The sequence below is a fragment of the Cardiocondyla obscurior genome, linkage group LG01, assembly GCF_019399895.1.
Source record: "Cardiocondyla obscurior isolate alpha-2009 linkage group LG01, Cobs3.1, whole genome shotgun sequence".
In the NCBI taxonomy this organism is placed as follows: domain Eukaryota; kingdom Metazoa; phylum Arthropoda; class Insecta; order Hymenoptera; family Formicidae; genus Cardiocondyla; species Cardiocondyla obscurior.
Genome location: NC_091864.1, coordinates 10,219,921 through 10,245,844, shown reverse-complemented (window position 1 = coordinate 10,245,844; position 25,924 = coordinate 10,219,921). Strand labels below are relative to the sequence as shown.

At 38.8% G+C, this 25,924-nt stretch overlaps 1 protein-coding gene across 2 annotated transcripts in view; it reads left to right on the top strand.

Annotated features, from left to right (window-relative positions):
- The first annotated feature begins 307 nt into the window (after positions 1–307).
- Positions 308–25,924, top strand: part of LOC139106239 (neurotrimin) — a 145,350-nt gene continuing 119,733 nt past the window's right edge. For both annotated transcript variants that reach the window (XM_070662858.1, XM_070662831.1), the window contains exon 1: positions 308–676. In XM_070662858.1, coding sequence (XP_070518959.1) covers positions 604–676 — 73 coding nt within the window. In that variant the 5' untranslated portion in view covers positions 308–603. The remainder of the gene's footprint in view (positions 677–25,924) is intronic.

The following is a 25,924-nucleotide window of genomic DNA, read 5'->3' as shown; positions in this document are numbered from 1 at the left end:
ATTGTCTCTCTGTGACTAGTAAAAATAAAGTGGCCAGCAATGTGGAAAACTTGTGCATAAGTTTTATCAATTGTTACAGATATTTCTTTGACAAAAATGTTTCTTTCCGTTCAATTTTTACTCTATCGATCGGGAAACGAAACGTCCGCATTTTGTGTATAATGCGAAAACGCATTTTGCGCACGACCGAAATTCTGCGGCATTGCAAGGGGTTCGAAACAATTACAAATAAACGAATCGCATTGTGTTAAAGGTATCGCGTAAGACCGCGCGCAACATTCGGAACTGGACATCGTGAGTATGACATACGAGGGACAACAATAACAACGCCTTCGCGCAACGTATTCGAAAGTGCCTTCAATCCTCTTCAACGGGATAGAATGAGGATGTCCGGGAAATCACAATTGTCCCTGTGACTAGTAAAGATACGAAAGAGACAGGCACGTGGAGGCTAGGACGCATGCGTGTCGTGTTGCTCCTGGTGGACTCCGTAGGACAAGTCAGTCTGCACCTAGACTCCGGCTCGCGTAGGTTTTGTACCAGTGCGTGTACGTGACGAAAATCGAAACGACAATTAAAGAAATTTCCGTAAGATTAATAAGTATGACAATAATCACTGCGTTCTTCGTCCCGTGGACCGTATGGATCTTCGTTACGTTGGTGTATTCATCCGAAGGTAAGAGCTCCCATATAATTTTTATCAAAGGATATCATTTAGATATCTTTGTGGCGCATCCAAGGCGTTAATTATTATATAAATATTTTTTAGATATTTAAAAGTAATTAAAAAAAAAAAACCTTATCTAGAACGTGCGCGTAATGTCACGTTATATCTTACCAAATCTTGCGTAGTATCAACGAAAATAAAGTGTTAAATTTTGCGGTATATAAAAAAAAAATACGATCACTCTGCGAAATGCACGAGAGAGACGACAACCGAATGCAAGCTTTTCGTATATACTATCCATTATGGTTATACCATAAATCTGACTTAACTCGACATGCCATTTTGCGAAACTTTCTTCATAAAGTCATGCCACTATTTCAGTATTTTTTAATGCTTTTTATTGTGTTGTTCTAGTTTCGTAATATTGTAGGAAATACTGAAGTGTATACCGTTTTGCTCCCAAGTATCATTATTCTTCCTTGACTAACATAATTAAAATTTACATTAGTTGGTGTATTATAAAATTAACAAAGGAACGAAACATTTTTTGCACTTGAGAAACCTTAAGAGAAACCATATAATTAATGTGGTTAAAAAATTTGCTAATTTGTATTATTGATAGACAAGCATAGATGCGTAATGAAAGTCACACGAGCAGAGTAACCAAAAATACCTAGGGAGCTTTAATGCATTTGCTAGGATACGAAAACAAAAACTTAAATAACGATAAAACCGCATACATGGTTAAATGAAAATTTGTAGAGTGCACATGGTGGCATGACACAGAAGTATTATCTAGAGAGAACGGAAAAACCCTCGAATTTATGGAAGTGCTAATTGGTATTGTTAGTGGAACTGAGCGCCAATAATGGAAGTCGCTATAAAATGACGTGGAAAGATGGTAGGAATAAAGCTAAATCGATGATTTATCGAATAAAAGATTGTCCGGGCATGACTGCTGGCCATTTTACATTTTTAAAGATCGTAACAGGAGCAACGCGAATGAAAAGAACAAGTAAATCGTGAATAGCCTGGATCAATATTGTGTATATACTGTATACAGGTACCAGACGGTACGAAGCAGTGAATTTAAGATGCACGAACCATATGTTGGGTTCCATTAATTCTGTCATTTACTAAAATAAGATAAAAAAAGTCTCTAGGTTTTTTTTTCTCATTCTTACATGACTGAAGATGGTAAATAATGAATAACATATCAAATATTCATGAGATATCACAAGTTTTGTCAATAATTAATGATGTTATTAACGTTATTTAAATTTCTTCTCTTACTTTTTACAGAATTATTATAAAATCTGAAAAATTATTGATTGCTCTCATTAGAAAGTAAATAATTATTCTATAATATAATTATTACGTTACAAATAATTACCATTATAAAATTCTATATTATATATAATTTTGCAATAGTTATTTTCTTTTCCATCTCATTATAAAATTTTATTTTTATTAATTATTTAATATCTTATAATTAAAAGTTATTAAATTTATATAAGTTTTATAAAATAGTAATTATTTTATTTAAACAGCCAAATGTAGTAATAAGATCAAATAAATAATTTTAAAAAAATTAATTTTTTTTTCTGTCAGTAGTAAATTTAAAAGTTTAATCAGACGTGCAGTAATCGTAATTTTATCTCATGATATGATGATTGTTAAAAGAGTAAAAGTTAAGGTTTAACAAAAGAGAGAGGGAAGATAAAAAAATAAGAAAAGTAAAGAGAGAGAGAAAAAGAGAGAGAAAGAGAGATTAATGTCTGATTCTTAATACCGCTTCGATTTCTCTTGGGAAAATTCTCTAGAGAATCGAGTGACACGCAGTCGACGAATTGCCAAGATATATGTATGCTAACGCCGGTAAGCTATCAAAGCGTAGTAACGATGCAAAGTGTAAAATAATAAATCAAATAATATGCCAGATACGGAACTTGCTTTTGCGTTTTAATTAATTTTTATCTATAATTATTGCTAATATAAGTCTTCCTAATTTATTGATTTATTTTTTTTTCAGTTTTATCTGAAATATTTATATAAGATACCGATTTTATGCATAATATTTCTAATATCTTGATTGCATGTTAATGCTAATACAAATTTATTAATCACAGAGTTCTTCAGAAGAATATCAATTTAAATACAGGATACATTACTACCGTTCATTATTATTTAAGCGATGAACGTATATTGTGTACTAAATATAGTTTGCTTTAAAGCAATATTTGCGTGATATATGATTTTGCAATGCCGTAATAAATGGAAGCAAAATTGGACGTGAAATAAATCGCGAATTTAATGTTTTGCAGTCTACGCCGTAGAGTGATTACGTGATATGCAATTATTTCCCGATAACCGTATACGGAAGGAAATATAAATGGCAGCGTGATATTTTATGTCATAATTTCCATTAGGATATCTATTAAAATGCTGCACGCTTGCATTTAGGTAGATAAAAGAATAACTGGCTACAAATACTTATAAAATTGAATTGCGCGTTCAAATGTAATCGATTTAATTCTCCAGTGCGTCAAGCCCCACGTAGCGATCATTAATCGTAGCTGCTAACGCGCGTAACCCTAATCGTCTTATCTCGAGATGCTGTATCATTGTTAATCGCGTCGGCTTCGCGTGCATATAATGGATCGTCACTTAAGATTGGAATGTTTGCGTATCAATAATTTCAAAACGTGGTAAATGATTGGAGCTTATTCGTTTTCATTATCAGGCACATTGCACCTGCAATCAATCTTCTACTTTCTGCTCCGCGAAGCGACATGAACGTGTAATTACCTGAGGTTACTGGTAAAAATAGAAATAAACGAGCAAGTAAAGAACCGTCATGCCGTTAAGAAGCAGTAAAATTATATTTTAAACGATAAAAAGTTGTGAAAAAGTCTCTAAAGAAGTCTAAATTAAAAAAATTTTTTTTAATGTTTCTTACAAATATACCTAATCCACTCTTGTGCAGTTTTTGTCGAACATAAACAGATAACTACTTTGTTATAAAACTTTGATTTAATAAAATACGTAAGTGTTATAAATGCAAGAAAGATGTTTCACGGATAAAACTGGGGAAAAGAAATAACCAAAAGCAATTATAAACGGATTAACAACGGCAAGCAATCGGAGCTAAAATTCAATATCAAAATAATAATAATGTGCGAGGCTTAAATTTATTTCGCGTTGTAGAGCAATCGTTAAAGTCTTCTCATGGTTATCGCTTTATCGCAACAAAACCGAGCAGAGATTAATGAAATATTCGCGTTGTATTGTTAAGAAAGATTTACGCCCGTGTAATCGGAAAACTCGCGGGGCCGTATTCGTGCGAGGTAATTTCTTATTTAGTGACCCCAATCTGCCTAAGGAATGTGGAAAATGTAAGGCAGCTGTGCATATCCAGTCAGCAACAGCTTCAAACTTCATGTCACGGGCAGGCCTGCTAATTATTCGCTAGCACGCGAATGAGAGAAATTCCTTTCTCTTTCTCGACCGGCAGCGTGCGCACACGATGCAAGCACGCAATGTTATACAACGCGGGGCAATTTCCATTATGCAACGCGCCTCTGTTATGCAAATAGAGACGCGTGTCTGAGCGGACGATCTCTTATGCGATGTTCGGTGCCCGGGCGCTTCTGAACATCGTTGAAAATTTAACTTAGCGGAGTTGACGCGAACGTATCAGGACGCGCAGTCGCGCCGACGGGCGATGTCTTTTTTCTCCCGCCGATCCGTCTCGTTGCATGTCCGATGAAATCCCGATGGACAACGGCTCATTCCCGAACAAAGCTGAGCTTACGAACGACGGCGTGATACAACATTAAATATTTGAGCAGTTTATTAATGCCGTATTAATATGTAAGTCAGTTTACGAGCGCTTATGCATATATTTCCTTAGGAAATTTATAATAACATACGTCTGCCTCTTAACTGATCGATAGAGATCTGCATGAGATACACGTATATGCATTAGTTTTTTTCTTTTTTCTTTTACACTACATATGCTGATAAAATTTACTTCTAATCCTGATTTTATAAGCTTGAATTAGAGAAGAAGAAAGATTTAGCTTCATTAAATGCATATCACAGTTTATGACGTATGTGAATATAAACATCAATGGCATATATCTAATAAATTTTCATAAATCGTCTGAATAACAGTGAATTATTATTATATGAAAATCAGATTCTTCTGTCACGGATTTAAATATATTTATAAAGATAATCCATGCATATTTTTAAAAATATAACATGCGTATCGCATATCGCGTATCGATATATCACATATTACAACTTTTTATCAGGTTTATTATTTATTATATTTATTAAAAATATAATTAAGAGAATTAATTCGTAATTAATTTCTAACAGATATTTTAGTAATAGGATTTAAATAGCAAGTTACCTAACCTAATAATCAACACGTAAATCCTATATATATATTTTTAACTTCTAACTAAATCATATCGTTCCAAAAAAGAATTTTGCATCTCTTATATTTAGTACATTTCAATTATTTCGGAATTATTCCATGACGGTGCGATTTCAAAACTTTTGAGTTGCGCATGCAGTAGCGGATTTGTTATGTCATAAAAATTTCAAGGCGATCGATTGAAAGAGGGGTCACGATGCATAGATACGTCCGAGCTGTAATCGAAAGTTTCGGATCCTCTTACGGAAATAAAATCTTGTTGCAAAAGATCGTACCTGCTTTGAGGAAGTTACGCTTGATACGTGTACCATCGCATGCATACGAATGTGCGATAACTATTCATACGGTAATATTTTAGTAGCTTCAATTATAATCACATTACACACACGGCAAATATTATTTTATTGCATTTTATGTATAATATATATTATATATATATATATGTATACATATGTATTTTCCTTTACGTCTGCTTGCCGCTTTTAGAGCGCCCATACGTTTGCATAACATCTCCAGCGGACTTGGAAACAAATGTTACAGAGAATTATTAGAGATATCTTCCGATGAGGTTGTTTTGTGGTGAAATCAACAGGCGCAATCAGAAAATTAACTTGAAAACTTTTCCGATGGTTAAGGTAGTGGTGCGCATTCGGGGAAATTATTATCAATGTACACACCTCGCCGGAAACTCTATGGAATCGAACGGTCGTTAAAGTTAAATTGGCTCGCTAATTAATTTCCACGCGGTTGCCCGTCCAATCGCCAATCGGCTCCTGTTCCTCGCACAGCATAGAACCTCCGTTTCTGCCTTGGACATTGTTTTCAACATTACGTAGTAATCGACATTATGTGACGTTCATTATTAATAAAAACCATACGTTTTATTGATGTGTAACCTCAATTTTGCCAATATAATATCTACGTGTTAAATATTCTCGCACGTGTGGAAAAAAAAAAAAGTTAAATCAGTAAAAATTATACATGTATAATATGCAAAAAGATATTTTATCAAACGCGAGCACGTCGGTTTCTAATTGTAAAATACTTTTAAACGGAAACTGGAGAACTGAAGGGTCGGCTGTTTTTTTTTCGACGAGTCTGAATTTTTATGAAAATCCTGAGGTCAGTCCTCAGAATGAGTTGTGCGAACTTTGCCAGGTTGAAGCGACAAGGATGATTGTGCACAGGAAGGAGGACAATTCGAGGAACCTATCTGGCTACCATCAGCCACCGCAAAGTGTAAAACGTCAGCTGCAAGCGCTGTTTTGCGCGCGTCCAGATTGCCGACACGGCCGCAACCACCGACACCGATTCTGTCTCTACAGTCCTAGTGCGTTTTCATGCACCGATACTTGTATCGCTTTTAAAGGCCTACAGAAAGAAATATAAAAATATTTCCTCCGCGCATGTAGCAAGGAAAATATCTGTATTCTTGATACGAAAAGAATTGAAGTAAATTAAATTAATCAATTTTTAATATATTGAATTTTTATGTAACACTAGAAGAAACAATCCGTGCCCCACGCACGCATTGTTTTTTAAATACCCAATTCGCCCGCGTCATTACATTCGGACATTAATTGATTATATTAATTTCTTTGTAATAATTAAAATTGAGAGATTTAAATCATAAATTAATCAAACAATTCTTTTTTTATTTTACGTAAAATTATTTAATAAATTTTTTACGTATTAGTAGAACATACGTACATATAACCCTTCTTATAAATTAGGCACCAACTCGCATCAACGCGTACGTACAAATGCACAGAGTCTGTGCCACAGACTAAGCTCGAAGAAGGAATTTTGGGTAACCTCGGAAACGGAAACGCTTTGGCGAGTTGCTCTCGGAGCCATTGTTCTTAGCACGAAAGGGAACGCATAAACATTGTACGCGGTGAATCAAGCTTTTCGCGTAATACAAATTGCAGGTATATTCAGCAGAAAGCAAATGTAAGATTTTAACTTTAGCAAGCGAGGACTGTTATCTTATCTATTTGCAATATATTACGCTATTACGACGCACGTAGGATTTTCTTCTAAACCTCTTACAATTGGAATTGCGATAGTCATGTAAAGAATTGGGGATCAGAGAAAATCCGCAATAAAATGTTATTTTTATTAAGTTGCATTTGAGAAGACTGGAGTTTCGACTGGCAAATAATTTATTGTATTGAAAAAGAGATATCCTTATGTTTATTAGAAATCAATTTATATCCAACTTTTGTGAGAAAATACGGATGAGATTATATCTATATAAAGTACTTTTACGAAGAAAACATGAACAAAGATATTTTAATAGAACTTTCGCAAAAAGGTTACGGTATTAAATAAGTTATTGAATTTTGCAGCTTGAATGATAATGCGGTGTGTATCAAATTACGTTTTTTTTCTTTTTTTTTTTTTTTTTTTTGTTGTTGAAAGCAGTATTACGTATTACGTATAATAAACTTTACGGCTTCTTTTTCTGGCCGGGAGATACTCTCTGTCGTCATCGCCGTTCAAATGTCATGTAACAACATCGTGTAATGTGTGCGACTGCTATTTCACGATGACAAGGGCTCAAAGTTTCCCTCGTGACACGTGACGCAGCTATGCAACCATGGTGCGCGTATTCATTATGCGCTTCATAGCGAGGGAGTGGGACGAGAGGAAATTATGCCTTGTGTCTCCTTACGCTCCAATACCTCAACGAGTGCCGGCACATACTTATGTGACGTATGGAAGACGAATAGCTGTTACCGTGTGGCGCGCGATGAATTAACACCCGTTACGATCTCGCTCGTAATCATACATATAATCTATAGTCGCTCGTGTCTATTTCGAGCGCACCGTCATACTTTTCGGTGAACGTTCGACCTCGTGTCCCTCGCCCTTTCAGAGATCCGGCCGTGTGCTGACCGAGTCTCTTTCTCCCTGCCCCCTTACCTTCTCACCCTATTTGATTGTTCTCTTCTTCCGGTCTCGATCTCCCCTTGACGCTGCCGCCGTTACTCTTTCGCCTATCGCTGTACGAGACGTTAATCACCCAGCAAGGAGATCGATCAGCGATTAATGAGAAACGTCGACGATGTGGAGGTGGAAATTTACACGGTCCGTTCCGCCATTGCGAGCAGAGTATCGTGATCGATTCGGTATCCTTGGCACCTTTCGGAGCACGAGGCGCTCGAAGAAGGTGAAGCGAAAAGGAGAAGTTGAGCGAGAGGAATTAGGAGTATTAGAAAAAAAAAAAAAAAAAGAAGCTCTATCGCTGTAATCCACGTTAACCTTTCTAGGCGGGCAAACTCCTTAATAAAGCATGCAAGACTGCCACGGCGAGGAATGCCAAGAAGTATCGTATCTAGCAACAGCGGGCACATCGTCCCGAAGTTTCACGGTCTGTCGGTATCCGCGGGGTGGAAACTGTTTGACATCTCGGTGAACTTTTCCCACTCCCTACGCCGCGGCAGATATACCCGAAGTTTACTGGCAATCCTGGTGTCACGATAATATTTAATGGAACCCTATCGCAGGAATGGAACGTTTAACCGGGTTCACAAATCTAACCGCGCGGCGCATAACGCGTGAAAAGCATTGTTGCACAAATTAAAGGCCGCTGCAGCGCTGAATAAGCTTGATTTGCGAGGAGCAACTGGATACTGAATCAACTAAAATGAGCGAACTGTTTAGTAACGGCAAACAAAGGTATATTGGTCCATGTTTATCGGTTCATTATTAGATATTAGGAAACATTAGCGGAAAGACAAATTGTTGCCGTTAATTAACGCGGTTACGTTATTAAGTATGTTTACGACACATGCCCGATGCACAAGAAACTTTACCATGGAAACTTGTATTATTGCGCATACAGTTGACTAATTATTAGCGTATAATTGCTTGTTGCGCTGTTTTACGTAATGCCGCGTGGTGTTTCACAGCACAATACTTTACCAATAATTGCGTACTTAAGCTGCGTCGCGATTAGAACTGAGAAATTAATAATAATTAAGTTTACTCACGTTTACATATTTGATACGTGTGCCCGAATTAATTAATAACTCTTATAACAAAATTAATCGCATACGGTAACGGTATCATGAATAATATAATCGCGTGCTGTATAATTGTTAATACATCATTGCCTTCGAAATTGAATTTCTTTCTCCCCCTTCCCGCTTGAAATTCGTAATTTTAAATTAAACGAATGAATAGATAGAATAGAAGGATTCAGATTTCACGCGATTTCAAATTAAAGACCGCACGACGATTATAGGTAGAAACTTTCTCCGAGATATCTTTCTCTTCTTTTTAAGACGAAAGATTCTCCGAACGACTTTCTTGCTAACGACCGATTTGAAACGATTGCTTCATCGTCCACTTCTACGACTATGAATGGTTTACCCAGGAAAAGACAAAAGTCACCATTTTCTCAAATCTGCTCCGAATGACATTCGGGAACGCTGAGCGAAGACTAGTCAGCTGTATTTTATGCGACGTTAATCTAGATAATTTAATTTTAAAAATACGTTTATATTTCTAAATTGTGTATTATAGAATTTAATTTTAATTAATTAAATATAGAAAAAATAAAATCAATTAAGTATCAAATATTACTTTAGTCAATTATTTATTTTTTTTTTTTTATCGCTATATTACTTTGCGGAGTAAATAATTGCATCAATTTAAATTATCCCAGATTAGATTGTGTAATTTTCGCGCAAAATAGGCGGTAGTTATTTCTTCGATGTCCTCGATCTAGCAATACTTGGTATTGATCTCGCTATGCAAATATCGGACGCGAACGATAGGAAAACTTCTTCACTTTGCCCCATCCCCGCGAAAAATGTTGTTTCTGCCGTTGGAAATACTCCGATCCATTGCGTAGCCTGCTGCTCTGTTCGGCTTCTCCGCGTTGGACGTCGATTTCCCGTTAAGTTACTTTCGAAGATAGATTATTGGCCAGGATACAGAAGCAGATATCAGCTCTTGGATATCGGAATATTCTTGGCAAATGCGCATACGTACTGCGCCTTATTCTTTCCGTCGAATTTTTGTTTCTTCGTATGCGAATGAGTTTAGCATATTAATTTTTTTTTTTTTAGCACATTATAAAACTGTTTGCTACGATATCTATTTAATAAATTGTTTGACAAGTGATATCCAAGTTTATATTTTTAAAATTAGTTACGAGATAAATCAAATAACATAAAAAAAAAATTGTAACGGGTAATTAAATCTCGCATTAATTTAGTACGATAAATTACGTTCGATTTTTCCTACGAGAGCATATATAAATCGCGGACGTGGGGCAGAATGGAAGCAAAACAGATCGGATCACGTAGTTAAAGACGCGGGCGTTGTAATGTAGAGAGACACGAGGGAAAAGTGGAATAAGGGGACAACAGAAGAGAAGGCGAAGACAGCGCTATGCTAGTAGGGCTCGGATTGCCAGGTTGGCTGTTGTTCAAACAGTCTATCCGACAATAAAAAGCGATGCACGTCTTTGCCGAGGAAATCCCCTCGCTTCCGCGAGGTTCAAACAGGGAGAGCCCCGGACGCGTGTGCGGGGGTGAGCACAGGGGGTAAGGGAACAAGCAGAAAGCTCGACGACCCGCGCCCATCGTCGGAGCTTTCCGCTTTCTCGCTCACTGTATCTTCTTTCCCTCCCCCGTTCCCATCCCACCCTACGAGTCGCATTTCTCCTATCTTATTTCTCCTTATACTACTCTCTCACCCCCGAATGATTCTCTTCGCTCATACTTCCTCCTTCTTGTTTCTCCTCCCAAACGATCCGTCTCACGAGTGGCCGAAGAAAGAAATGTGTTTGTGTTTGGACTCTCGCCAGATAATCTGCGGCAATAAATTTCTGTGTGTATAGTGCCATGTGATTGGTTTTATCTCTCAGTGCCACGGCGCTCATGCCCCGGCTCGCCGATATACGTAACCCTTTACCTCGATTCGTGGCGAGTGCTACGATAGATAACCGGAAGGAAGGACGATACGGCATGCTAGAGGGTGGTCGTTGTGCTCAAGAAGAGTGGATAGGTGGCCACCTACCCGAGAAATCAACCCTTAATTCGTTTACCGCGTGAGAATCTACTGTAGAGCTTTCCCCCCTTACCGTCCGTGCCTAGCGCGAGTATGCCTTGAATTGTAAGCGAGCCTCGTCCTACGCCTCGGGATGTCGGAGGCAGTTTCGAGTTAAGAACGTCTCGTGCGTTTTGTATACGGCGTTTTATCCCGCCTCATCCAAGCCGCTGAAGAAGCTTCCCTTGCTCTTATAACTTTTCAGCATCAGCATTCACTAGTGTCGTTATACGTGAATAGCTGAGATACCGGGGGAACGTATCAGCTGCTACGGTTGTTTATGCAATGTATCGGATGTTTCATAAAGTTTGCGACAAACTTCGCGGCTTTGATCATATTCTTTGACGAATTTATAACGGGATTTTCTTTCTACACTAAAGCGTAATTACGAGAGCTTGCTTGCTATAAGCATTAAAAATTTTAAAGGCACTCGGATTCGAATGTATTCTTGATAGAAATTTTTAATTGCGAGCAAGCGCGTCTTATTTTAACCGCTTTGAAAATACTTGTTGAAATGCCCACCGACGCAATCATCATAATTTTTCTCTCGCATGACTATCACCTACGTTTTCTCCGAAAATGTGTTACGTACTTCCGGAAGGCGATATGTCTTACATTATGTATGCAACATGCGATTTAGCTATTCTGCAGAAACCAGGGCTCACCTCTAGAATTCCTTTACAATGCAACCACACTGAGGTAACATCGAAAAACGGCCTGTTGCATATGACTGTGAAATATATCAGCCCTCGTAAGAAGTATGTTATATCTGGAGATGGAGCACTTTTAGAACGAAAATTGAAACCGTTCTTTCCCGACGTAGCCGAACGAAATAGAAATTTGTATCGCCAATTACATATTGTTATTAAATGTACGTTACAATTTAATAAGATTATATTACTAAATTATAAACTCGCGACGATTTAACGATTTATTACTTATTCAAAATTTGTCAATCGTTGGTTATTCCGAAACTGGTATTTAAGAAAATTACAATATTAAGCGAACATACCTCACATTCTTCCACCGGTTCGATTTAATTAAAAAATTCTGACTTATTGCGACTCACTCTGGAGTCGTCGCATCCCTCTATACAATCAAGGAAGTGATTCTCCAACGCTCCTCGCAAAGGAAACCTTTGATTGTTCCTGGTCTTTCGAGCAGTCGCAATTACATCGTATTACAAGCGTAGTGTCACGACTCTTCAAACAGCTATCCTGTATTCGTCACGAATGCAATGCGTTCTCATGCAGTCTCGACAATGAGTGTATCGCCGTATTACAGGCATACCGCCTGTATTTCTGGAGCACGAAGGTCTTTCAGGTCGGATTGAAGACGCGCACGAAGATACTCTCGCATCGCTAGATAAGGCGACACGATATCGATCGGCCGACGAGGCACCCGGAACTGCCACAATGATTCGTAGATACGGATACGCAGTTAGAGTTTTCCGAGCATAGACACGGTCCGAGGAAGTCATGTTATTTACGTTATATATACTATAAAGCGTATAGATGGCTCGTATGGATTATCCACATATCCGAGCCAAACCAGGGGCGCTTATCGTGGACGTCGTTTTGCCATATCTAGAACTACGTTAAAGCAAGCAAACTCGAGAGGATTTGCTTAAAACAGTGCTAGTTAGGCCGTACATAAATGCAAATAGCTTTGCCACATACAAAAAGAGTGTATTTTCATATCATAGTATGTAATTTTTTTTTTTTCTAACCATTGAATACGAACTGTTGTTTAATATTCTTAGCTCGATGATGCAAGGGGTATTTTTCACAAAGTTAAAATTCAACGGGAAGGGGAATTTATACGCGAACCTATACGATAAACATAATGTCGGCGTGGCATTAAGCGCACTGCGGCAAATAATGTTAAATTCATAACGATAGAGCCATGTTAATAGCTATGTGGGCAGGCGGCGTTTGGTTTAACGTTTTGTTATAACCACTAAACACTGAATGCGTACATTGCGTCTAGGTTGAACGTATCGCAGTTATTTCAGTACATTGTATCCTATATTACACAAACTGTTATACACACAATCGTTTCTGGAACTTGATGTAAAAGCGTTTAACTGAATTCCGACGAAAAAGGGTTGACAAAAGCGTTAAATTTCTCCCCCATTAAAAAAAAATAATATCTTTGTTTCAATAGAAAAGTTCTTATTTCAATAAATTTATGTAATTTTGCGACGGAATAAAATTTTCTTTTTCTGTGACTTTTTTATTAAATTTGACCGTTTCGTGCAGATGCGCATTTTCACATTCACCGATATATTCGATGAACGGGTAATAAAAGGTATGCATCGAAAAAACGATAAAACGACACGTACTTTAGGATCCGCGAAGGAAGAGTAACAGAGGGAAAGAGATGGAGACGAGGGAGAACAGGAATTCGATCTGTCTACGGGGCTACGTCGTTTCGGGCAAAGTGTATTCAAAGTGCCCAAGCACAGAACTTCCCCAATCCCTTTCCCGCCCGTTGTACATTGCGTCCTGCAGGAACTGGCGGATGTTGGTACAGCCGGAAACGCTGTGCACGGTCGTCGAACGTAGTCGCACGATAGAGCCGAGGAAAATTGATGCTCCGAGCCGTTCCGATGTTAGGATCCTAAGGGGAACGATTTTCGTGGTGTAGCACGAGTCTCTATATCGAAGGATCTTACTTTCCTCTGTTCTTTGCTTACGTCACTCTCTCAATTTCCCGCCACGTCTTCGTTAAATTCATGATCTCTCATTTAACGCGCCATCACTTTGCGATTTCAATCATAATGCCATCCGGATTTCCATCAATACGCATATATTAAGCCGGTGCTACGATAGTAAAGTTGCTTTTTCACAATTACATACTTTTTCGATATTACTCGAATTCAAATTGTAAAAAAAAAAAAATATATATATATATATAAATATATATAAAATAAAAAATATTAAATATATATATATATATTTAATATTTCTCATTTTTTTGTTTAAACTTTCGCGTAACTTTATGATTTTTAAATTTTTAACAAACTCGCGGTAAATCTGAATTTAAAACTTTGTTGCTGATCTTCTAAAAATTAGCGTAAGCATAATCCTCGGGGCTTAAACAACTAAAATCTCGCGCTATGTAACAGTTGATAAAATATTACTGGGATTCTGTCCAACATAATTTTTGAGATACATATATTATAAGTGTGATAAATATACGCGCGAAGGAAGAAAAGCTGTGCATATAGACACTTTTAATCGTTGGCTACCATCCAGTCTCAACGGCAACGTAACGTTTCCCGTCTTGCAGCGGGTAACGCATGTCATCTTGCGAAAAACCAGTGCTTAGCGGAACGACATTAATGCGTCGACGTTGCTTTTAAGCTGTCCTGGTTCTACATTTTACGCCACTGGTTTCGTGCAATCGACATCTCCTTTACTGCGCGGTCTTGTAATATTTTATTCCAACGCGACTAGTTCCTGGTACATCCACGTTCTAGCAGAAGAATTATCGATAGAAGCAACGGAGAAATTTGTCTCGTGTACCATACACCGCCACTACCGCTCCGTCCCCAGCATTGGGACACGTTAAATTACATCTTTCCATTTCTCCCTTACTTTTGTTTCAACGTGCGCGTTTCTCTCGTTAGAACACTTATACCGACCAGCAACGCTCTTCTTTACGACCTTTTACTATTCTCATCACCTGAAATTTATTCCGACGTTACTCCCCTATTAAATATTCTCTTTTTATATTATCTCATCCTATTAATTTACTTAGCTCACCTGAGTCTGCTTTTTCAAAATTGTGTACAAAGGACACCCCTTTTTATCGTATACACAAAGGTATGTCATCAAAGGAATTCACACTCGATCTCTCGTACGCTTGTCAAGGACCGTTAAAGTTTCAATGCGCGGTGGATGGTTATTTTGCGGAGCTAATTTCCACCGTGAGGGAAAAACGCACGGGAGACACAGCCGTTCTAATTCAAAGGCACGCGCGTTCCTACGTTTCGCTATTTCTCGAAAATCATAAAACGCGATTTGGGGACGCTCTAAGGGAGGGTTACCATATATACTTTCTGGCCAAGCATGTCGCCTAGAAAAATATTCGACATCTGAAAGCGGGGCGGGCGCAGGCTTCCGTAGAAATCGGCTCTCGCGTTCTACGTCTTCGCTTTTCTCCATTATTATTTTATCGTTCGACAGGCAGTATCGACATACACGTACCGCGTACGTGAGAGAAACCCTTTCACGTTGCCGAGCTCTCTCACGGTGCTTTTACTCGATTTAACCCCTGCCGCCGACTGCCTATCCGACAACGACCGCTGGTTTCTGCAGCAATAATGGCCAAGGACAAATCATTTCACTCCGCCGCCATTATCGTCGATGCTACTGACGACATTGCCGATATCGTCGTCAGAGCTGGCGGGGGACTTTCGGTCGTCAGCAAAGAGGCTTTACTTCCTGATTGAACAAGCTCTAAATCGATCTGACTCCGGGAATTTCCCAAGCAGCACAGACTTCAATTTCAAGCGTATATTCACTTGTTGCCGGATTACGGCCCTCGCTCTCCTTATCGCTTGAAAAGTTATACGTCATCACGCGAATTTTGAACGTCCTCCGCGAAGGAATCATCTGTCTCTCGCCGCCGTACCGTCCGCGCCCCGTCCCGAGACTCCGACATTAATCTCGATGTATTTCCGATTTCTGAGACGTGATCTCGCACCGGCCCGGTATTAGCGTTGTCGGGCACGCTATAATTTTGTTGCCGATAATAAATCTAAATGCCCGCTGCCGTACGTCGATTGCGATGAAAGCCAGGATTTACACGGGCAATAAAATCTCGCTTTTCGAACGGATAAACGTCATATTGCGCTGAAGGACCGGAAGAGTATAGGATCGCGAGCGGGCGGGTATAAGAATGGAGCGTGCGCCGGGAGAAATGACGTATTGCGGTGCGAGGTCGATCAAATTACGTGTACACCGGCGAGAGTAGAGTGTAGGATTCGAGAGAAAGAATTACGTTGAAACGCGTTGCAGCGCTAAAGTTTACCAAAAGATTCCTCGATTAAATCATTATCACTTAAGAAGAAACGTTTTTAATATACAGGACCGACGATAACTCTAACGCACATCCCGGAAAATATGAGAAAAGCCTTGCATTTACTTTCGCCGCGATTGCGTGTAAAATTCTAATTTTCAATTGTGACTAATCTGCAACATTGAAAGCGATATAAATTCATTTTCTGTGATATTGCACCCTTTGCGCGTGCCGCATTGCGGGGAACTTTGTTTTAACGGTTTTATATGAGTTTAATTAGTGCAAGCGATATCAGCAATTACGGGCACGCCTTTGTGTCGTCGCGTAATTTACAGCTGAACCGAAAATTGTTCATTGAACGTAAGTTTCTTGCTTCGATCGTAACAATGTATATCTCTAAGGAACGGAGGTGGGTGAATCGCGAACCTTACAGATAAACTTCCGCATCAAACGCAAAAAGTACATACACGCACGATAAATAGATCATAGTGTTGTTAAAAATTAATAAACCGCGATCGCAGCAGCGTGACAAACGTATGCATGTGAGTTGGCAGTAATAACGTGGCACAACGACGGGTTTCAAGCGGGATGTTGTAAAAGAAATTGAACGCAGATTAGTACGTAATAAATTGAGTTATTCCGATCATTTGTTCGAACAACAGAACTTTACGATTAACGATAAATTTTTTAAGTTGCTCATTCTTTATTATTTTTTTTTTATTAAAAATTGAAATAAACGTTGAAAATTAGATTGCCAATATTACAGCAAAACGACCATTCTTATGTATTATAATAGGTAAGCTATTGAAATATGTGTCAAGTAGATGCAGTGATATCAATATTTGATTTTCATATTGAATATTGCATAAGTGACAATTTGAAGTAAAAATAAAAATGTGAAAATTATTCATTTTTCAATTAATAAAAATAAAAAAATTAGGTTATCCTGATTTAATCTACCGCATGTAAAATGAAATAAAGTAGAAAAATACGCATGTAATCATTGCTGTGAGTTAGAACAAAACGAGAATAATCACCGAACCGTAATGAGAATGAAAATCGAATTAGTGCTTAAATCAAGGTTGTTCAATAGCGAATAAACTAGCAGCGTGGAATGCGAGTTCATAAAGAGGGCGATTAGAATGATATCAGCAAGCGAGTTGAATTTGCATTCGATGCAGTTGACCCTTACGCATGACTGACTACTCATTAAGTCGTACTTTTCACATTAGCAATTTGCAAATAATCTGTTTATCCCTGTGCGATTGAATGACAATTAGTTCATTTAGTTATACGTCCGATAAGTTAACGGTGCTATATCGAAATAAATCCTTAAGAGATCTTTTTACTGCTTGGCGCAACGTATCCGCGCGGAAATACAAACCCGATGATTCGATGCGGAAAGTCGTTTGTCGAAGGTTGAGGAAACAGAGATGCTTCGTTTCGATGAGGTGCGAAGAAGCCTGGGAGACATTCAGACGTAAAGGGGTAGACGAGCAAAGGAGTGCGCGCGCTCGATTAATCTCGCAATCTGGATGGAGTGGCTATGATAGACTCCCATGAATAACTCATGAGCAGCGGGTACCTGCTTCCCATAGGGACATTCGCGTATAATTCAGCCACTTCATTTGTCCTCATTACTATGCCCGATCGTTACATAGAGCACGATTTACGGGGCTTCGAGCGTTCGTCCCTCCCACACCGGACCCTTCCCTCTTTTCGGTACACGAGGCACCTGTATGGCGTTTCTGGACGAGCTTTCGCCTGGAATCCTTTTCACGTGCATAGACGAAAATGCGACCGCGCTTGCCGCGTATCTTGACAAGAGGATGCCGCACAGCATGGATCTGCTTTTATGTATCTTGCGTGCAAACTAGATACGCAAAACGCGATATAAATGTAAGCAAAATGAAATGCAAGGTTTTACTATATGCTTTTTTTCTTCTGTCGTCGGCAAAAATACTTTGTAAATAAATTAAACGCCAAAAATACATTTTTTTAAATATAAAACTTAAATAATTAAAATATTAACATTAATGTGCGGGATATTAAAATATTAATAAAACTTGCTTAAACTTGAATTTAAAGAAATAATCTAATAGTTTATAAGCTGATTCTCACAAACCATCAATAAATGCCGTCAAAGCAGAACAGAGCAAGCAAGTGCTATCATCTCAAAGAACAAGAAGCCGCTAATAGTCTTACACTACAACTTGAAACTTATAATCCGCGTATCGATTATATGGATTCGCAATCTTGAAATGTCAATTACCCCAGCAATTATTTTGTAACGGCGGGCAGCGGTTATTACGTATTCATACATTTAATTTCCACCATTGTTCTTAGCTGATCGTAAAACTCGTGCGGAAAACTGAAATTTATGAATTCAGAAGTACCCTCCCCTCTCTACCCCACGAAATGCTCTGACGAGTGGCCCGTCCAGTAACGGGATAAATGGCTCTCTAGGGAAGGATAAAGAAATTTCGCGAGCCCATCCTGCATCCAGAATCCGGCGTTCGCTACGAATGGATTCCCGATAAATGGATATCAAAACGAGATAAGAAGGATACGCCATTGAGAGAATTGGAAATAAATTTCCATGCCGTTAAGAAACATATTGCATTCATCGGCGTATTTTCTCGCGTCTTCTTCTCCGTAGGCACAATCACTCCGACAAGTTCCGATAACGGTATAGAGCGGGAAAGGGAAGGAAGTTGCTACTGCCGGGGCTACTTTCTCATTAAACGCAACGAGATTTTGAACTTTATAATTTCTTTACATCGACATAAACTTTTTTACCTTGTTACTGACCTCTCAGTAGTTTCCGATGTATCCCGGGGATATAAGTGGCCATACTGAATCCAATGTTAATATTCGATGTAATTCTGTAGCTTTTGTAGCCACGGTATGGAGTAATGAACCGCGGGGAAAACTTTAAGATTGAAATTCCGCTTTCATCTGTGTTAGAACTTACATTAAATTATAGGATAATTGCGATTGCGCCGGAGCACTCCTATTCTACACGGACACATTCGAAGAAAGATCACCGATTGTATACGTACGAATTATCGACCTCTCTTACGAGTGATATCAAAAGTGGGAAGAAAATAGTTGTCGTGTGTTGACTTGAGATAAAAATATCTTTTGCCTTACCCGTTCCTTCAATAGAAGCTTATTAATAAATTCTGCTATTAAAATAAAATAAGACCGTACGTATAAAAATATAACGGACGTATGCAGGGTGTGTATATTTTCAAGTGCGGCCGGAAAAAAAGAATTTTCCGAGAGTACAATATTCCATATAAAATTGTTTGGGTATCCCTTTTCATCGCTGCTTCTATAATCGCTGACCGTTGATTTTACATTTATTATTCAGGTTTAAAGGATCGGACGGGTTGATCAGCACGTGTAGAAAGCTATCGCGGTATTCCGTTTGAGTGCCGGTGATCGATTACCTTCTGTCCCGGGCTCCTCAAAGTATGCAAAGAGTGAGACGGTAAGGGAGACTTAGTGTGCGTGTAAGCGCGTATCCGCACGCGAATGAGGCGGTCGGTGGCGGCGAGTGAGAAGCGCGGGTCTAACGCCATTAGCGATCGCTCTTCGCCGCAACAGCTTGCAACAGATGATCCCGGGGTGCTCTTCTAGATTAGCAAACAAGGAGCCGGCACCGCTGCCACTTATCTCCCTGTAAGTGCACCATCTATTCGTTCGTCGGTTTACCGTGACTCGCTCGATTTTCGCTCTGGGGCTAAATTAAACGCGTTCAGGAGAAAAGAAGGCAACGCGCAATCCCTCGTTCTTGCGCGAGTAGTTAAGGAACCGGCACCGGCCATTTTCTTTCCGTCACTCTTCCCACCCGCGTCCTTTTTTTCTCGCGCCGCTCTCTCACCGCGGCTACCCCAAGCATCCCGGATTTTTACGTCGCACCGAGAAAACCGCCCTGAGAATGGAATATGAAGCGTTACGCTCGTACCATACAATAATGCGGTGTTCTGTTTTTCATTAGTCATCTGCATCCTCGCGGTATATTCCAGCCTGTTGTGCATCATTTAAGTAACGATCTAGACTTATTACTTTTCAGAAAGTCTCGTGATGCACGAGACGCGTAAACTGTTCTTTAAAATGTTTTATAACGTTCGGTTTTATAGATGTATAAAAGTATCCCCCTGGAGTAGTCATATACTGCATCGCTATTTCGATATATTTTCGCACATTTACACAGAAAACGATATAAAAATAAAGATGTGGAAATATGCATAAATTATCACATAATTTTTCATCATTTAACGAGCTCGCGTCGTATTCGTAAAATAATTAAGAAACGATTAAATTACTCTGAGACACGTTGCAATATCATGTGAACGCTGACACTTAGCAAATTGAATCAACGGAATTGGAGCGTTCAAACGCGTCCCCACTTCAGTAATTCTGACATATAATATTCACCGGAGGTAACACGCTGCATAATTGTCCTCCTCGTATCAGCGTACAATGCCTGCGATTTACAAGTACGATGTGAATCGAATAATGTATTACGTGACGTTACGAGTCGCTCGAACGGCTCCGCACGTTACGCTAACCAAGATCGAACTTTATTTTCTTGCGAATGCATATTTTTAAATTACGCGTATATTTTGTTAGCAACATAATCTCACGGCTCGCAATGCCGGCGAATAATGCGCGGCGATAAATTTCATTTCGCGTATATTAATTCGACATATCCATCCCGGGAAGATGCATCGACATGCCATTCTAGGGTGTGTCAGCATACACTTCCGCGGAATTAGAGCGTCAACCTCTTATGACATTGCGCGATATCGACTACGTCGTACATCACCCTCCCCCTGCGCTACATCTCGAAGGAATCGTGTTTAAAAATGCATGCGGCGCAATAAGGACGAAACAACAAGCGCGGGAGGAAAAGACGGGAGTATTTCGCTCGACTACCTAAATAAAACAGGCTAAGAATGTATGCAGCTTCCTGCACTCGGAGAGAACAAGGGTGGGGAGTAATCTCGTCCATGTGCTATTTATGAAACTTTATATACGCGATATGCGCTATCCCCTTTTGCGGAGCGTAATTGGGTCATATCCTCTTTCAAAGAGACAAGAGCGAAGTATGTGGATGATATTGTATCACGAACACTCTTTAAAATATATTTTCTATCAGTTTTTAAAGTCGGGATTACAAGATGTTACAAGTGTAATATTGTTACACGTCATTTCTTCGACACTTTAAACCCCTCGTTTGCGGCTTATTTTGTGTAATAAAAGATAATTATGTATGCATTAAAATTTTATGAAGCATTCATTATTCTTATATTCTCGAAGAATATATTAATAAAACAAAAAATATTTTAACAGAAAAAAAAAAAATTCAGTTTTCTTCAAATAACGTTATATTGTTCGCGATAATGAAGTTCCTATGTCAGCTTTGTCTATTTCGAGAACTATAGTCAGTAGAATGAAAATTCTATATTGATTTTTGACTAATTTTATAATAACTTCGTGCTTTAAATATCACTTTTCTATAAATCTATGTTTGAAACTATCAAAAAATATTTTTTATCGATGGTCATATTTCGCGCATTATTATCATATAAAATGCAATTGCAATTTACATATGCATTTTGACGTGTTACATTAAATAAATAGAAAGTATCTAAATATTTTTTAGACATGCTAGCTCGTATGTGTCATTAACGTCATTATAAATTATTATACTTTTATAATAAAATAAGTAATTGTTTAAACTCGATTGTGCCGTACGTAATTAATTAACAATGGTCATAATTAGTGCAAACAGGTAATAAATTTTTAACATATTATTTCTTTACTCATGGACGGTTGATGCAAGCGTTAACCGCTTATTAAACTGTTCGTACGTTGCTTACGACACAGCCGAGCTCATTCATTAACTGGCTTGATCGACGAGTGTAACATTACAGGGTGCTCCCATCTTCCTCTTGCACACTCGGTCTCATACGCGAACGCTCCAATTTCTGAAGTTAATAGCGCGCGATCCAATGTAGGAAACAATATTTCCGACTCGCCGCTTCTACTCGGCACTTGGCCTGATTATCCTCAACGGCGGAATGTCTGCTAACTTTTGCCCAAGAAGTTATTAATCGACATCTCCCCGGAATATTTCGCCTCTATTAGAAGGCGCTCGTTATAACTGCTTTTTATTCGTCGCTACTCTATTCAGGCGGCGCGGCGCGGCGCGGCGCGACGCGGAGCGGCACGGCTGCTGCTCGGACTTAATGGACGTAATTCGGTGGAAAGAACAATTCTTTCAGCCCCATCGCCTCTCTCCACCGGTCGTCACCGTCGACGTCGCCGCGACGGTTACGCTCTGCCGCCGATCGCGGTGGAGGAGCTTTAAACCCGGCCGACTTAATCCGAAATGCAGCGAAGTTTCTTCGAGAGTTCTAAAGCGGCGAGCAATTGGCCGTGCCACGCGGATAGAATAGAGCTTGGAGGCAATTTCATGACAGCGTCTTGGGATGATTGGATCACCGCGCCGAGCTCGATAACCCCTTCCGGCCCATATGTGTATGCGGTCTCCTCCTCGCATTGCCTTTCACCCACCCTCGTCTCTCTCTCTCTCTCTCTCTCTCTCTCTCGTCCTTATCAATATATAACCTCATTATAGCGGCGCGTATATGGATTCCAATTATCTAGGTCCCGTTGCGGCAAATAACCTTTTTATTAAATTCTACTCTATATACACGGTTTCGATCGGTCGCCGGCGTATACCGCCAACGAGAGAGCTTAATATGATCCAACGAGGGGCGAGCCAAATAAGGAGCGACGAGACTGCGTTATCGTAGTGTAGGAATCAAACTAAATATATTACATTTCGATGATATTTCGCAAGAAAGAGAGAAAAGACGGAGATTTTTTTTTTTTGAAAAATGACGAACGCGAGCTTTCGGCCACAACGCGAAAGCGGTGTCACACGTAAAAATCTTTTTCTGACACCGTGACTCACTGTTTGGTTTGCAGAAAGCTGTGAACGCGGCGCCGACCCGCTTCTGTCAAACTCTGTTCACGATGTCAATCGCAAATCGAATACTATTCATTCAAGTTTTAATGTAAACCTGCGGAATATTGAATTTCTCTTCGGTTACTTGGTGCATAAATATTAACAAAATATTTAATTAAATTGGCAACAGATGGTACAGCAAATGGTGCGATATCATCAATTCTTTATATTGTTTTGAAACATAAGGATCAATAATTCCCTGTTTAAATATGCGTAATGAAATCAAGTGCTATTGTCTTTTAATAAGTAATACAATCGCGCGCCTACTAGTTCGTCATAATATTAAGTTGCTTAAACTTGTATTAATGCAAGAGGCTACATTACATAAACGGCAATAATTTTTTAGCATGTCGTTTGAAATCTTTGCGTCAATTAAATTTGCTTTTTCTTTTTTTTCCTGAATCGATTTGTTGTCTGACAGATGACAGACTTCGTTCCTTTTTTCTACCGCTACATACATCTTAAAGTATTAACTGACGCAGTTGCGACGATATATTTTAAGAGCGCGCTCTGCTTTGCGCTCTTTTATCTTCATTTACTAAATAAAGGCATTATGAAAATATAACTTTCACAATTTAACTTTAAATGCGATAATAATTCAGGTATTAACGAGAAGAACGAGGAATGATGTATAAATCGTCGGGAGAAAGAAAATAAGAATAGTTGCGCGCGCGGAACGCGAAAAGCTTGCGACAATAGGCCGTAATTCTTGATGAATTTCTCTAACGCAATTTGTCATTCGTATTAGCGGCGTCATTAAAGTTTCAAAATTTTCTGACACCTCCTTCGTTTTCGCATTTAATGCGCGACGAAATCGTTTCGCGAAGTTACGAAGCGAAGATTAAAGAGTTTCGCGCAACGAGCCTCGCCCCTTGCAACAAAACCAACCCCTTTCGTCATTGTTCGCCGCTTTACGAGCGTGTTAATCTCACCCTACCGTCGGCTTTACTACTCTCATTCGCCGTTACGTGCGTAACGTGCTCTTGATTGTTATTCACGGAAGGACACGCAGTCTGAAACCGAATTTATCTATTACCTCCTCGTTGTCGCTACCGTAACGGGTTTCGCGACAGACTTAACACGCGCATACTAAATCCGAAATTATCGTTACGCCACCGTGCTGTCTGTCCTCTTGAGGACGTTAACGAATTAATTTATAATTGGTATGTTTATTTTTAAAAGACAACGACTCGTCGCATTAATTTTATACAAAATCCAGAAAGGCGAGTCGGAACGACTAATATTCTTATTTTTCACGATTATCAATTATTAATAATTTTTCTCAAAAGATTTATTTATAATTTTGCTAAATTCGATATCGTAATGCATTTTTAACGTTTGGAGACGTTTTGGAGATTTGAAAAATATTTATAACAGATCGCGAATAATGGTTTTTATATAAATTAATAATTTTGTTCCCAAATTAAAATATTTAACATAAAATGTTAGAGTTGTTTAGTGCAAAAGTAATTGTTGCGTAGTTTGAAATTTTCGAAGATACAAACAACGCAAAATTCCTGAAAAGATAGCGAGATAGCGCGTCATTTCTTCCAGACAATTAAATTTCAAATTTGTCGGTGGCGGCGGAAAATAAAGCCGAGCAATGTAATGAAAACGGCTATCAATTGCGCCATTTCTAGAAGCAGTCGCGTGTGAAAATGTGTTTGGCGCTAAAAAAAAAAAAAAGAAAAAAAAACGGGGGAAAAGCTAAAAGCGGAAAGGTTAGGTGTCGGTATCAAGTTTGAAGCGGCAGGGGACAAAATTAGCGCCGCGATTTGGGTACACGCGATCAGGATAATTCGGTTTTGTCGATAGCAATTCGAGCCTCCGACGTGGCAACAATTCGTTATCCGATTTCATGAACGTTTCTACCATTCCGTTACGTAACCGCACACCCGTCATCGATTTGTGCTCGCGTTGAAAGCCACGTGATGACGATCATTATGCCTCACGTATTACATCACTTTGTACTTTCGCAGCGAGTACATGTTTAAAGTATCGTTACGCGGTAGGTCGATACCATTGATAAAACATTTTGGATTTCTACAAACGCGACTCTAGCGTGCTCAAACTTTACAAATTGATTGTGTAATTGAAACAGTTGTTTTACAAAACACGTTTTATGACGCAAATAACTTCGGAACGTTATTGATCTTCGTTTACCGTCGATTTATTTTAATTCCTCACTTGGTTTACCAAGTGTTTTCAAAGTGTAGTAATTTATCTTAATTAGAAACTTTCACGATGCTAAATAAACCGATGGTAAAGTTTTTCCTGCTCGCGTTTGAGAAATATTACAACTTCTCTGGCCGAGTATCATGTCGTTTATTAAATATCATAATCGTCTTTTCACTCGATACATAGGTCGAAATAGTAGTGCTGAATAAACTCCGACACAACTTTTTGAATGTGCTAAAAGCTGTTCTGTTCTGCATCGGATGACTGAGGGCTTGAGGATTTTTGCAAACGTTTCCGATTGTTCTGAACAACATAGCGTATCACTTTTTTCCCAAAATTTTTACATTTTCCGATAAAATAAAAATCCTCTATCAAAAAGCTCTATCAAAACAATTTCTCTCAACCTTTTTATGCATCGTCGCATTTTCGAGAAAAAAAAAATTATAGAGATTCGGGAAAAAAGTGAAGAGAATATGCAATCACGTAAAAG